Below are 13,056 nucleotides of genomic sequence, written 5' to 3' on the forward strand. Positions count from 1 at the left end.
TTTTTTTTAATAACTTAAATACAAAGTGATAAACACCATAGTATTCACTTTATTATAATTCACTTAGGCGATCATTTTCAGAGTGATTAATTTATTGATTATTAATATTATTGTTTTAAAAAAGTGAAAGAATGAATAACAAAAGTTAAATATACCGGCTTTGCATATTCTAAGCTGCCCAGTTGTCGTTTTGTTTGTTTCTCACAATGAAACGCCATTTGTATCCCTTGTTCACATCGAGCATTATTCTTTCCACATCTTCTGCTTTTCAACAATGAAAATTTCTTCGGAATAAATGGTCCAATATAACTCCTTAATTAATATACTAAATATTTTTTATTAAAGCCGGAAAAACTCTTTATTTAATCTGATAGTAAATATTCTTTTTGGTCACTAGTTAAAATTTCGGGGAACAAATGAGATTTGAAAATCTCTTATAAAAAGTCTCACATCGTTTAAAAAGATGAGCATCTCAGTCACTGTATCTAGAATTTGTTAATGTTTGTACCACTAAACAATTATTTTACTATCTTTTTATATCAAAGAGGATATATAGGTGAATTTTCAAATCTGAAAGAGAATTGAAAATTTTGTTAGGAATCAAATTCAAAATGGCTATTTGTTATTTTTAATTTAATTTTATAAATCATCATTATTGTAAATTTCTAGTCATATTTCTAATATAATTTTCATCATTTTCATAGTGTTTAGTAGTTTTAATAAGAGTAATGATTAGGAATTTTAATCCATCTTTCTAATTATGTTCTTAATACGTAAATGAATAAAAACTCAAATATATATGTTATTTTTTAAAATATCAAAAGATTAAAAGGTTTTAAGAAATAAAAATTTTATTTAAAAATTAAGAAGATATATTAAGATTTTCAGTTATTTTTCTTTCGTAAATACTACTAACACATGGTTAGTTTGAGTTACAAATACTTTTCTTTTGTCATTAATCTTGGATTCGAATTCTAAGTATAAAATAATACTCAATTTGATTTCTGAAATTTAAGGTCGGACTTAAATTGACTCTTAAAATTATAATTGACTCAATTCGACTCCTAAAATTTACAATAACTTGCTAAGATTTGAATTTCTCGTCTAGATTTCATACAACTAAGATTTATTAGACCTTTTAGAAGTTTGATTCAACATATGACAATAACAAGTTTTGGAGTTTTAATAAATTTTGGTCACATAGAAGTTCGACAAAGAATCCAAATCACAATATATTAATATACCAAATTAAACGTTGTTAACGGATATTAGCTCAAAAGTTAATGTGAGTTAAAATTGTAAATTTTGAGTCTATTTTAAATCTATTAAAATTTTAAAGGTCAAATTAAATTCGATTTTAAATTTTAGGGTCAAATTGAGTATTAATTTCTTAGTAATGACTTAAAAATATTAAAACATTACACAACTTCTCCAATAAAACAATAACTATGCCGCTTTAAAAATATAGTATTTATTATTTAATAACTAAGATCACTCACTACTCTCTTAATATATTTCCAAACCTTCAAACCAAAATTCCATAAGTTTATCGAACCAAAAAATGGCACCATTAACACCAAAATCCAATGATAATGAGGACCCTGAGGAAAACCAAGCTCTTAATAAGCTTGAATCAGCATGTTCTGATTTAGAATCTTTCCTCAGAGCAACAGAGATCATGGAACACAACCTTGTAACCATGGAAACAAGGTTCGATCTCTTACAAGGATCTTTATCCAATGCATCCAGAAGGATCACACCTTTGCAATCCTTGGCCATGTCAAGGAAAGCACTTGAAACAAGGATCAACCGAGCCGTTTCGCCGGCGCTGGAGCTCATCGAGACCTTTAAGGTCGCCGAGTCCCTCCAGCACCGGATTCTTGACCTCTCGGCCAATCTCTTGGCCGAGAGGACACAGCAGAAGAGGCTCCAGAAGCTTCTAGAATACGCCGATTGCGTTGATAGGTTAAACGAGGCGATTAACTCTATATGTCAAGTTGGTGAGGGTGTCATTTTGAAGCTTCAAGAGGTTGTGGAGTTCATAAGCAGAACAAAGGCTGCGGATCAATACAGGACACAAAGGTTGTCATACTCATACAACACACTTTGATCATTTTTATGTTGCTAACAAAATTTACCCAACAAATAATGTCCTTTTGCTACATATAAAGGATGAAGTTTTCATCTTCAATTTACAATTTTGTCAACAAAATTTTTTTTTTGGTAATTTTAAGTTTCACTAAGTTATTATCAAGATACCTTTTTTTATTTCAATTAACTATTCTATTTAAAAGAGACAAAAATTTTGAAACAAAGAGAGTAATATAGTATTTTATTTAGTTTCATAAAATTTTTATCATTGTTATTTGCACATTATTAGACAAATTATATTAATAATATGAACCATTTGCATAGGTTGAGAGAGGCACTAGCCACACTGAAGGCACTGTATGAAACTGAGGTGGATGAGATGAGATTTGAAGGGTTACTAGACCAAGCTTTGCTTCATATGCAAGATGAATTTGAGGCAATATTCTTGAGCATAAAGCATAAGAACCTAGGAGATATGTCACAACTACAATATGATGATGATGATGAAAATAATAATGATACTAACAATGAACTTGTCAATAACAACTTTGTTGCTTGTGAATTGGGGTCAGAGCTTGAAGTTGAAGTCCTCAGAAGAATTTCATTCACTCTTGCTGCTAATGATTGCTTGGATATTTGCATTGATATCTACGTCAAGGTGATGATTCATCTATTTAACTATTTTTATTTTCATTACTTCAGTTTTAGTTTTAATAGTAGATATTCTCTATAGAAAAAATATATGGGATAAAATATTTTATTTGACCTACTCTTATTAGTTAGTTTAACTAGAATAGATGTACACTGCTTAAAGTCTTAAACCTCACATGTATAGAAATTAATTCTAATATTATTTTTTATATAAAAAAAAGATATTTGAAGTTTTGCACATAGGTTTTCATCACACTAACTGTAGACCATTTCATTGCTTTGGTTGAAAAAAAAAGTGAAAAGCAAAAGAAGAAGGATACAGATTCCCCATTTCCAAAACAACTTTAGGATAAAAGAATGAGTTTAATTTGGATGCATTAATAGCGTAAAGGGTTTTACACAGTCATGCAATTACATCCGTTTTTTTAGTTGACTATTCAAGCAATTAATGTAAAAGGTAGTTATTTTTACTGACGTGGCATTACAAATGCATATGTAAAACTACTTTACACTGAGAGCACATCAAAATTAATTTCTAAAAGAATAAGAAGAAATTATGTTATGTAACAATCAATTTACCTATTATATAGTCACAATGACTAAAGTTCTAATCACACATTTGTGTTAATACATGAATTAACAGGTGAGGTATAGAAGGGCTGCAAAAGCATTAATGAAGCTAAACCCAGATTACTTAAAAACATACACACCAGAAGGAATTGATGAAATGGAATGGGAAACCTTAGAATCAGCCATAACCCTTTGGACCCAACACTTCCAAGTTGCTGTTAGAAAAGTTCTCAAGTCAGAGAAATCACTCTGCCAAAGAGTCCTAGGCACAATCATGGATGGACTAGTTTGGCCAGAATGCTTTGTTAAAATCTCAGACAAGATCATGGCCGTGTTCTTTCGATTCGGCGAAGGAGTTGCGAGGAGCAGCAAGGAGCCGCAGAAGTTGTTCAAGCTTTTGGACATGTTTGAATCATTGGAGAGGCTAAAAGAACATGTGTTGGAAACTTTTGAAGGTGAATCTGGTGTGGATATTTGTACTAGGTTTAGGGAACTTGAGAAGCTTATTATTGATGCATCCAGCAAAGTTTTTTGGGAATTTGGATTGCAAATTGAAGGCAATGCTGATGGACTTCCTCCACCACAAGATGGTTCTGTTCCAAAACTTGTTAGGTATGCCTCACTAATCACTATCATGCATCATTTTTTTAAGGGTAAAGTGCTAAATTGGTCCATACGTTTGGACGTAATTCTGTTTTGGTCTTTAAAGTTTAAAGTGTCCTATTTGAATCCAAAAAAGTTTCATTTATTTTCAATGTAGTCCCATCGCGAGGTCAAAGTCAAATAATTAACAGAATATCCTACATGACAGCAATACAAGAACAAGATCGATAATTTAGAGAACAAGTATAAGCTCCAGAGGCACAAAATCAACCGTGGATACATCAATACATTTATTTATCATTTTTCTTACAATTTAAATGAAATATTTTCTATAGAACTAACAAGAATGATAAATAAATGTATTGATACATTCACGATTGATTTTGAACTTCTGGAACTTGTACTTGTTCTCCAAATTATCGATCTTGTTCTTATACTGCTGTCATGTAGGACATTCCGTTAATTATTTAACTTTGACCTCACGGTGGGACTACATTGAAGCTAAATGAAACTTTTTTGGATTCAATTATGACACTTTAAACCTTAAGAACCAAAACAGAATTATGCTAAAACATAAGGGACTGATTTAATACTTTACCATTTTTTTAATGTCCTGTGAAACTTTATTCTGCTAAAAATTTAGTGACATATCTATACTATATTTATAGTGAAAATTCACATGTATTTTTGTTTTCACGTGAAGTTGATAGCTAAGAACGGTTAAATGATAATTTAGTCAAACCATACAATATAGGTACGCAATTAACTACCTAAAGTACCTTGCCTCGGAGAATTACAGAACATCCATGGCTAAGGTTCTAAGAACAGAACAAATATGGAAAAATGGGATACTGTCAAAACAAGAAACAGATGGGAGTCTATTGAAGAATGCAATTTCCAATGTCATGGAAGCACTTGCAAGAAACATTGAATCAAAACGTTCAAGATGTAGGGACAAGATCTTAGTGCAAGTTTTCTTGATGAACACGTATTGGTACATTTACATGAGGACCAAGAACACAGAACTTGGTGAGCTATTGGGAGATCAATACATGAAGATTGGGTACAAAACAGTGGCGGAAGAATCAGCTTACTTGTACCAGAAGCAATCGTGGGGTGTTCTGGTGGGCATTTTGGATGGCGGCGATGTCCAAGAACATGGGAAGGATAGCATAGGAAGGTTGGTGAATGAGAAGATGGAGAGTTTCTTCAAGTGTTTGAATGAGGTTTGTGAGAGGCACATAAGAGGTGGTTATAGCATTCCGGATTTAGATTTGAGAGAACAAATGAGAGAATCCACTATGAAGCTTGTTGTTCCGGCTTATGTTGAGTTCTTGGAGTCTTACTCTGGATTCTTGCAGAGGAAAATGTATCCCAGCCCCGATAAGTTGCGAGGGATGGTGACGAAGGCCTTTGACGGCGGCGAGGGGAGGCCGAGGAGGCGCGGTTCGACTTCTAATGATCGGAATGCCGGAGGGAACTCTGCGTCTCTAGAGGGTGATATAAGATATTTGAGACCATCAAGATCGAACACTCAAGATGTGTGAGGGATATGTGTTATGTTTTCGAGTTATGTTAAACAATTTAGTCAAATATAAGTGGCATTTGAGGTGGCAGAAACAGTTAATTTCATATAAAGTTAGATGAAAGAAAGCTGTTACATACATCTGAAATTTTACTGACATTTGAATAGCCATTCATTTTATTTATGTAACAATATTTATTTGAATATCATGTAAAATTGTTTATACACTATAACAATGTATAAAAATTAAACTTTATCTTTGCCAATGAATTATAGCTCAAATGGCATAGTCTCACCATTAGGTTGCGGGTAGTAAACATTATTAATGTAGTAAAAAAATTACACAGAAAATCAGAAAATAAAAATAAAAACCTCTTTAATATGAAAAATAAAAGAGTCACAAATTAAAAACCGATCAATCCAAACATTAAAATTTACAAATAAAATTTAAGACGAAGAAAATACTAACAAAATAGAATTGTTATTGTGTGATCCATAATTCCAACCACAAACTTCGTCTTAAAAATTCAAATGATCAAAGTAAATAATTAGTCGTCCTAATTCAGGTGGCCAATTTACAATAATAATTTTGTATATGTGTAAAAATATATATATATTTTTTTTTCTTCTCTCAAATAATTACCGATTCTACTTTATGAGACTTTTTTTTATTTAACTCTAAATTTTGGTAATATAGTATTAGTTATTACTCACTGCACTCTCAAAATAAGTAATTATAAATTTGGATACTAAAGTAAAAAAGTCACAATCTCAACAAAATGATACTTTAAGTCTAAGTCATAGTGCTTTATAACACGAGTTGGTCAAATATGTTAAAATGAATTGAAGTTCAGATTGTTCAGACCTTGATTTGAGGCAAGAAAAGTGAAACACGAACATGCTACCAATTAGTGTAAGGCATGGATTGTTTCTTTGATTCAGATGTATGACCTTGGAAAGCCATGTATACAATAGCAAATTGCTGTGTACAACTAACAATTTCATCAGGAAAATGAACACAATTAAACAGTGAATAAGTTATTGCAGCATAAGATTTTCATAAATCATTACAGTTAACGAACTAGGGAACAGTTATATGGGAACTCTTTGTAATATTCATATTTACAATAGGCTCAATCATTAAACTTAAAATATACTAAAATCATGTGTAACATGAACACATTAATGATCAAGTACGTTGACCCTATTAATCATTACAATTTTATAATTGACACTTTTAGCAGCTACTTTTTTTAATTTCTTGTCACTCCATTTTCTCTCTAAACTAATTAAATAAAAAATAAAAAATGCCTTGCCAGGACAAGAAGCTACATGAATCCAGGTGTTGAAACTTGAAAACCAAACCTTGAAGAATTGACAAAGTAAAATACTTTTCTAAAATATTTGTTACGGATTCGACCCACGGACCTCGCATACCCGGTTACCCGGGGACGACCCGCTTTGATACAAAGGCCCAAACACCGGCCCTTCAAAGCCTCTAACCCAAATATCTCTCTTATCCTAACCAAATAAAGATAAGATAAGGTATTCGCCATCACCTATAAATAAGAGGACCCAGGTCCCCCCAGGTATTCATTCATTCCTCACACTTTCTACCTCTTAGATCCATTCTGACTTGGGCGTCGGAGTGTCTTTGCAGGTACCACCCCCCATCGCTCCAGTCAAGCGACCCGGCTCCAGTTCCATCCGCGGGTTCCCGATCCACCCTTCAAACCGTACCAGAGACTTCTCGTACATTGGCGCCGTCTGTGGGGAACCTGCGCCAGCTGGACCCAATGGGGGACGTCCTGGTGGAAACCCCCTCAAGCCAGGATGACTCTCAACCAATTAACCCAACCCCCGAGCACCGTGAAGCAACGAACCAAGCGAGAATAGCAAGCACTATTCAAAACGCGAACAATCACGACATCACGGACCGACGACATCCTGAAAAAGCCAGCGACAAAGCAGCGCAGATCATCCAGGATCTATGCCTCCGAGTCCAAGAACTCGAAGGTAAGATAACCGATAAAGGAAAACACAACAACGAGCACGGAAGCCATGCAACCTCCAGATCAAAATCTCGCCGCGGAAGGTCGCCAACCCGACGACACGACAGAAGAAACGATCGCAGCTCAACACGCGATCACAGACACGAGAAATCACCAGAACGGCGATACAACAAGAAACATAACCGCAGCGCCTCTCAAGATCTGAGTTATCAACACTACTCAGACGAAGATCCGAGGGACCGAAACACCAAACGCACAAGGAACGACCATACAATAATGGGAGCTACACCCTTCACAGAAAGAATCCTGAGGGCAAAACTCCCCAAAGGCTTCGACAAACCTACCGATATGAAATACGATGGAACTAAGGATCCCCAAGAACACCTAACGGCTTTTGAGGCCAGAATGAACCTAGAAGGAGCGGCCGACGCAGTCCGATGCAGAGCCTTCCCGGTAACCCTCGCCGGGCCAGCGATCAAATGGTTCAACGCCCTCCCGAACGGATCCATAGCCGGCTTCCACGATATTACACGAAAGTTCATGGCCCAGTTCACTACTAGGATCACCAAAGCCAAACACCCCATCAGCTTACTAGGGGTCACGCAAAAACAAGAAGAATCCACAAGAAAATACCTCGACCGCTTCAACGACGAATGCCTAACGGTCGACGGACTCACGGATTCCGTCGCAAGCCTTTGCCTAACCAATGGGCTAATGAACGAAGATTTTCGCAAACACCTCACCACCAGACCGGTATGGACCATGCATGAGATCCAGAACGTCGCCAAAGATTACATCAACGACGAAGAAGTCAGCCAGGTCGTTGCCGCCAACAAGCGGCAGCACGGCAACGCCCAGCGCGGCAACTCGGCTTCTCACCAAAACCCAACACTCAAAGAGAATCATCGGGACCACCCCAGGCCGACCAGCCGACCACCGAGAATAGGCAAATTCTCAAACTACACGCCCCTGACAGCACCAATTACCGAGGTATACCACCAAATAGCAGATCGAGGCATCATTCCGAAAGCACGGCAACTCAAAGAAAGGACAGGAGGCAACAAGACACTTTACTGCGAATACCACCGAGGTTACGGTCACAGAACACAAGATTGTTTCGACCTTAAAGACGCCATTGAACAAGCCATACGAGACGGCAAACTCCCAGAATTCGCCAAAATCATCAGAGAACCGAGACGCGCGGAGAGAGACAGGTCGTCGGAGAGGGAAGGACGTAACCCGAGAACCCAAAAGCAACCCCCAAGGGAAAGCCCAGAGGAAGATCCAACCATCATAGTGAACGTCATCACAGGCAAAGACGTATCAAGCAAGTCAAAACTAACAATGAAAAAAGACCTCAAGATAATGGCTGTAAGGAACCAAGTCCCAATCTCCGCGGCCGACAATACGATAACATTCTTACCAGAGGACTGCCAACACGGCACCTCAGCCGAGGACGCCCCTTTCGTCATCTCAGCTAGAATCGGAACAGGACTCGTACGAAGGATACTAGTAGACACCGGGGCAGACTCAAACATCCTCTTTCGGGGAGCCTTCGATAAACTCGGACTCCACAACGACAACCTCCAAACACACCGCCACGGCGTCACGGGACTCGGAGACAACTTCCTCAAACCAGACGGCTCAATCACACTTCCCATCACCATAGGAACGAGCAGCCAAAAGAAGACAATTCTATCTGAATTCGTAGTCCTAAAAGATTCCACAGCCTATAACGTGATTCTCGGAAGGAAAACAATCAACGACTTCTCCGCAGTTATCTTTACCAAATACCTCCTTATGAAATTCAGAACCGACGACGGCTCCGTCGGCACCATCCACAGAGACCGAGAAGTCGCAGCCGAATGCGACAACACCAGCCTAGCCCTAAGGAAGAAATCACGGGATGCGGCCGGTGTATTCCTAGCTGATCTGGATGCCCGACAAGACGGCCAACCCAGGCCAGAACCAGAAGGGGATATGGAAAAATTACAAATAGGGCCAACCAAGGATGAGTACACCTTCATTAACAGGAACCTCCCATACGACCTCAAAGAGGAGCTCTCTCAACTCCTGAAACAAAATAGGGACCTGTTTGCATTCACACCGGCCGACATGCCGGGAATAAGCCCCGACCTAATGTCTCACCGTCTAGCCGTGGATCCCAAAGCTAAACCAATAGCACAAAGGAGAAGAAAAATGTCACCGGACCGAGCCACCGAGGTCAAAAACAAGTTAAAGCCCTACTCGAGGCCAACTTTATCCGAGAACTCCCCAACACGACTTGGCTAGCCAACGTCGTACTGGTGAAAAAATCTAATGGGAAATGACGAATGTGCGTCGACTACACAGACCTCAACAAAGCTTGCCCGAAAGACGCCTTTCCCCTACCAAACATCGACGGTTTGGTAGACGCCGCATCCAGTCACCGGTACCTCAGCTTCATGGACGCATACTCCGGATACAACCAGATCCCAATGCACCAACCAGACGAAGAGAAAACAGCGTTCATCACCCCAGACGGGACGTACTGCTACACAGTAATGCCCTTCGGCCTAAAAAACGCTGGAGCAACCTACCAAAGACTGGTTAACAAGATATTCCGAGACTTATCCGGTAACAAATTAGAAGTTTACATAGACGACATGCTCGCCAAGACCGAATCCGGCGAACAACTAACCGACGACCTCAAAGCCATAATGAACACCCTACGAAAGCACCAAATGCGACTCAACCCGGCAAAATGTGCCTTCGGAATGGAGGCAGGGAAGTTCCTCGGCTTCATGATTACGCAACGCGGAGTTGAAGCAAACCCAGAAAAATGTCGCGCCATCCTCGAGATGACGAGCCCCAAAAACCTCAAAGACATCCAAAGGCTTACCGGCCGACTAACGGCATTATCACGCTTTCTCGGGGCTTCAGCCCAAAAAGCGACCCCCTTCTTCAAGCTAATGAAAAAAGAAGCCCCCTTCAAATGGGAGACGGAATGTGAAGAAGCATTCCAACACTTCAAGAGGGTCCTAGCGGAACCACCAATCCTCGCAAAACCCCAGACAGGGGAAACACTTTACTTATACCTCTCCATAACGGAAGAGGCACTCGCAGCAGCACTCGTCCGTGAAAACGAGAAAAAGGAACAAAAACCCATATACTTCATAAGCAAAGTTCTACAGGACGCGGAAGCCCGCTACTCACGCTTAGAAAAGCTAGCTTTCACACTCCTTACAGCCTCCCGACGCCTACGACAATACTTCCAAGCTCATCCCGTGACGGTTCGAACCGACCAAGCGGTCAAACAGGTGTTGCAGAAACTCGACCTAGCTGGAAGAATGCTAGCATGGTCCATTGAACTATCTCAATTCCAGATCAAATTCGAACCCCGGAATGCGATCAAAGCACAAGCTATGGCCGACTTCATCGCCGAGATGACCCCGGGAAAGCTCACCCCCGAATCATGGAAACTACATGTCGACGGCTCATCAAACTCCACCTACGGAGGCGCCGGAGTCATACTCGAAAATCAAGACGGAATCACGATCGAACAGTCGGTACGATACGAATTTCCAGTATCAAACAACCAAGCAAAATACGAGGCCCTCTTGGCAGGCCTATCCTTAGCACGGGAAGTCGGAGCAAAGGTCCTAGAAGTAAATACCGATTCACAAGTAGTCAGTTCCCAAATTAACGGAGACTACCAGACACGAGACCCCCTACTCCAACAATACCTCGCTAGGGTAAACAAACTAAGAGAAGGATTCGAACACGTCACCATACGGCACGTCCCTAGGGAACGAAATGCCAGAGCAGATCTACTCTCCAAACTGGCCAGTACCAAACCCGGACACGGTAACAAATCGTTAATCCAGGAAGTCGTTAAGACACCCTCCGTGTCAACAACAACCAATGCTCACCTAACAATTTCGAACCAGGGATCTTGGACCTACCCAATCCGGCAATACCTCCTCGATGGAACACTACCACCAGATCCCAAAGAGGAAAAGCGAATAAAGAGGGAAGCCGCCAACTATACCATTGTCGCAGGACAGCTATACAAACGCGGATTCTCGCAACCCCTGCTCAAATGCATCGAACCCGAGAACACGGAGTACATACTCCGCGAAATCCACGAAGGTTGCTGCGGTCACCACGTCGGAGGCAAGACCTTAGCCCAAAAAATCATCAGAGCAGGCTACTTCTGGCCCACGGTCATCCGAGATTCCATGCAAATAGTTAAAAACTGCGACAAATGCCAAAGACACGCCAATATCCACCAAGCCGCACCGCACCAGCTCAGCACCATACCGGCAGAGCGGCCATTCGGCACTTAGGGCATCGACCTCGTCGGACCCTTCCCTACGGCACCTGGCCAACTCAGATACCTCATCGTCGCCGTAGACTACTACACTAAATGGATCGAAGCCGAACCTCTGTCCACCATAACGGCAACCCAATGCCGAAAATTCCTCTGGCGTCAGATCATCACCCGATTCGGGATCCCCGAGATCGTCATCTTGGACAACGGAACCCAATTCACCGACGAAAAATTCAGAGAATTTTTAGAGGGGCTGCGCGTATCCCACCGTTTCAGCTCGGTAGAACATCCCCAGACAAACGGACAGGTGGAATCCACAAACAAAATAATCGTCAAAGGACTTAAAAAGCGGCTCGACGAAGCCAAAGGGCTATGGGCCGACGAACTCGGGTCGGTCCTATGGTCATACCGAACCACACCCCAAACGACAACAGGAGAAACACCTTTCCAACTAACATACGGCGTCGAGGCGGTCATCCCGGTAGAAATCGGAGAACCAAGCCCCAGGAAAACGGTAGGAGGTAACGACGAAGAAGCAGAACGAGACCTCATCGACGAAACCAGAAGCATAACTCATCTCAGGGAGCTAGCCCTAAAGCAAAGAATCAGCCTGAGATACAACCACGGAGTCATCCGGCGAGAATTCGCGGCCGATGACCTCGTCTTACGACGAAACGATATCGGTCCCCCGACCCCAGGAGAAGGGAAGCTCACCCCCAACTAGGAAGGACCATATAGAGTCAAGGCTGTAATCGGAAAAGGAGCATACAAACTCGAACGGCTCAACGGCGACGAAGTCCCAAGAACGTAGAACGCCGCCAACTTGCGACGATACTACGCCTAGACCAACCTACAAAGGACGCACCCTCGTCCTCATTTCTGTTTTCGTATTTCTCCTACCAGTTTACAAATTCTAAGATTTTATTTCCCATCTAAGTTTTTTTCTATTCTTTAGTATCCCAAAAAAACGGAACAAAGACACGGCCGCAACTGGGGGACTGATCACCCCCCAGGCCCAAAAACGCGGATAGCCACAAAAGAACCCGACCAAACGACGGTCCGGGGAAACAAACGAAATACACACGAAATAGCCTAAAACGGAATACATGATAGGCCCGGACGGCCCAAAAACAACAAACAAAACATACAAAAGGCCCGAACGGCCGATAAAGTACCATTAAAACAAAGATAAAAGTGTTCCAAAATCAAAATACACGGCCCCCGGCCATCCGAAAATATCCAAAAGCACAGTACAAAGAAAAAATCCAAAGAGATAAAAGTAAAAGCTACTC

General features: G+C 40.6%; 1 protein-coding gene across 1 annotated transcript; it reads left to right on the forward strand.

Moving 5' to 3' along the window:
- LOC107605596 (exocyst complex component EXO70A1-like) lies at positions 1,547 to 5,648 on the forward strand. The gene is made up of 4 exons (XM_016307510.2): positions 1,547 to 2,082; positions 2,416 to 2,749; positions 3,386 to 3,924; positions 4,670 to 5,648. Exons 1-4 carry the CDS (start codon positions 1,562 to 1,564, stop codon positions 5,460 to 5,462), a joined length of 2,187 nt encoding a protein of 728 aa, XP_016162996.2. The 5' UTR covers positions 1,547 to 1,561; the 3' UTR covers positions 5,463 to 5,648.

Source organism: Arachis ipaensis, chromosome B06 (genome assembly GCF_000816755.2).
Source record: "Arachis ipaensis cultivar K30076 chromosome B06, Araip1.1, whole genome shotgun sequence".
Lineage (NCBI taxonomy): Eukaryota > Viridiplantae > Streptophyta > Magnoliopsida > Fabales > Fabaceae > Arachis > Arachis ipaensis.

Coding starts and splice junctions, on each gene's coding strand:
- LOC107605596 (XM_016307510.2), top strand. CDS start 1,562: ATGGCACCATTAACACCAAAATCCAATGATAATGAGGACCCTGAGGAA. Junction 2,083..2,415: donor GATCAATACAGGACACAAAG/GTTGTCATACTC, acceptor CCATTTGCATAG/GTTGAGAGAGGCACTAGCCA. Junction 2,750..3,385: donor GCATTGATATCTACGTCAAG/GTGATGATTCAT, acceptor ATGAATTAACAG/GTGAGGTATAGAAGGGCTGC.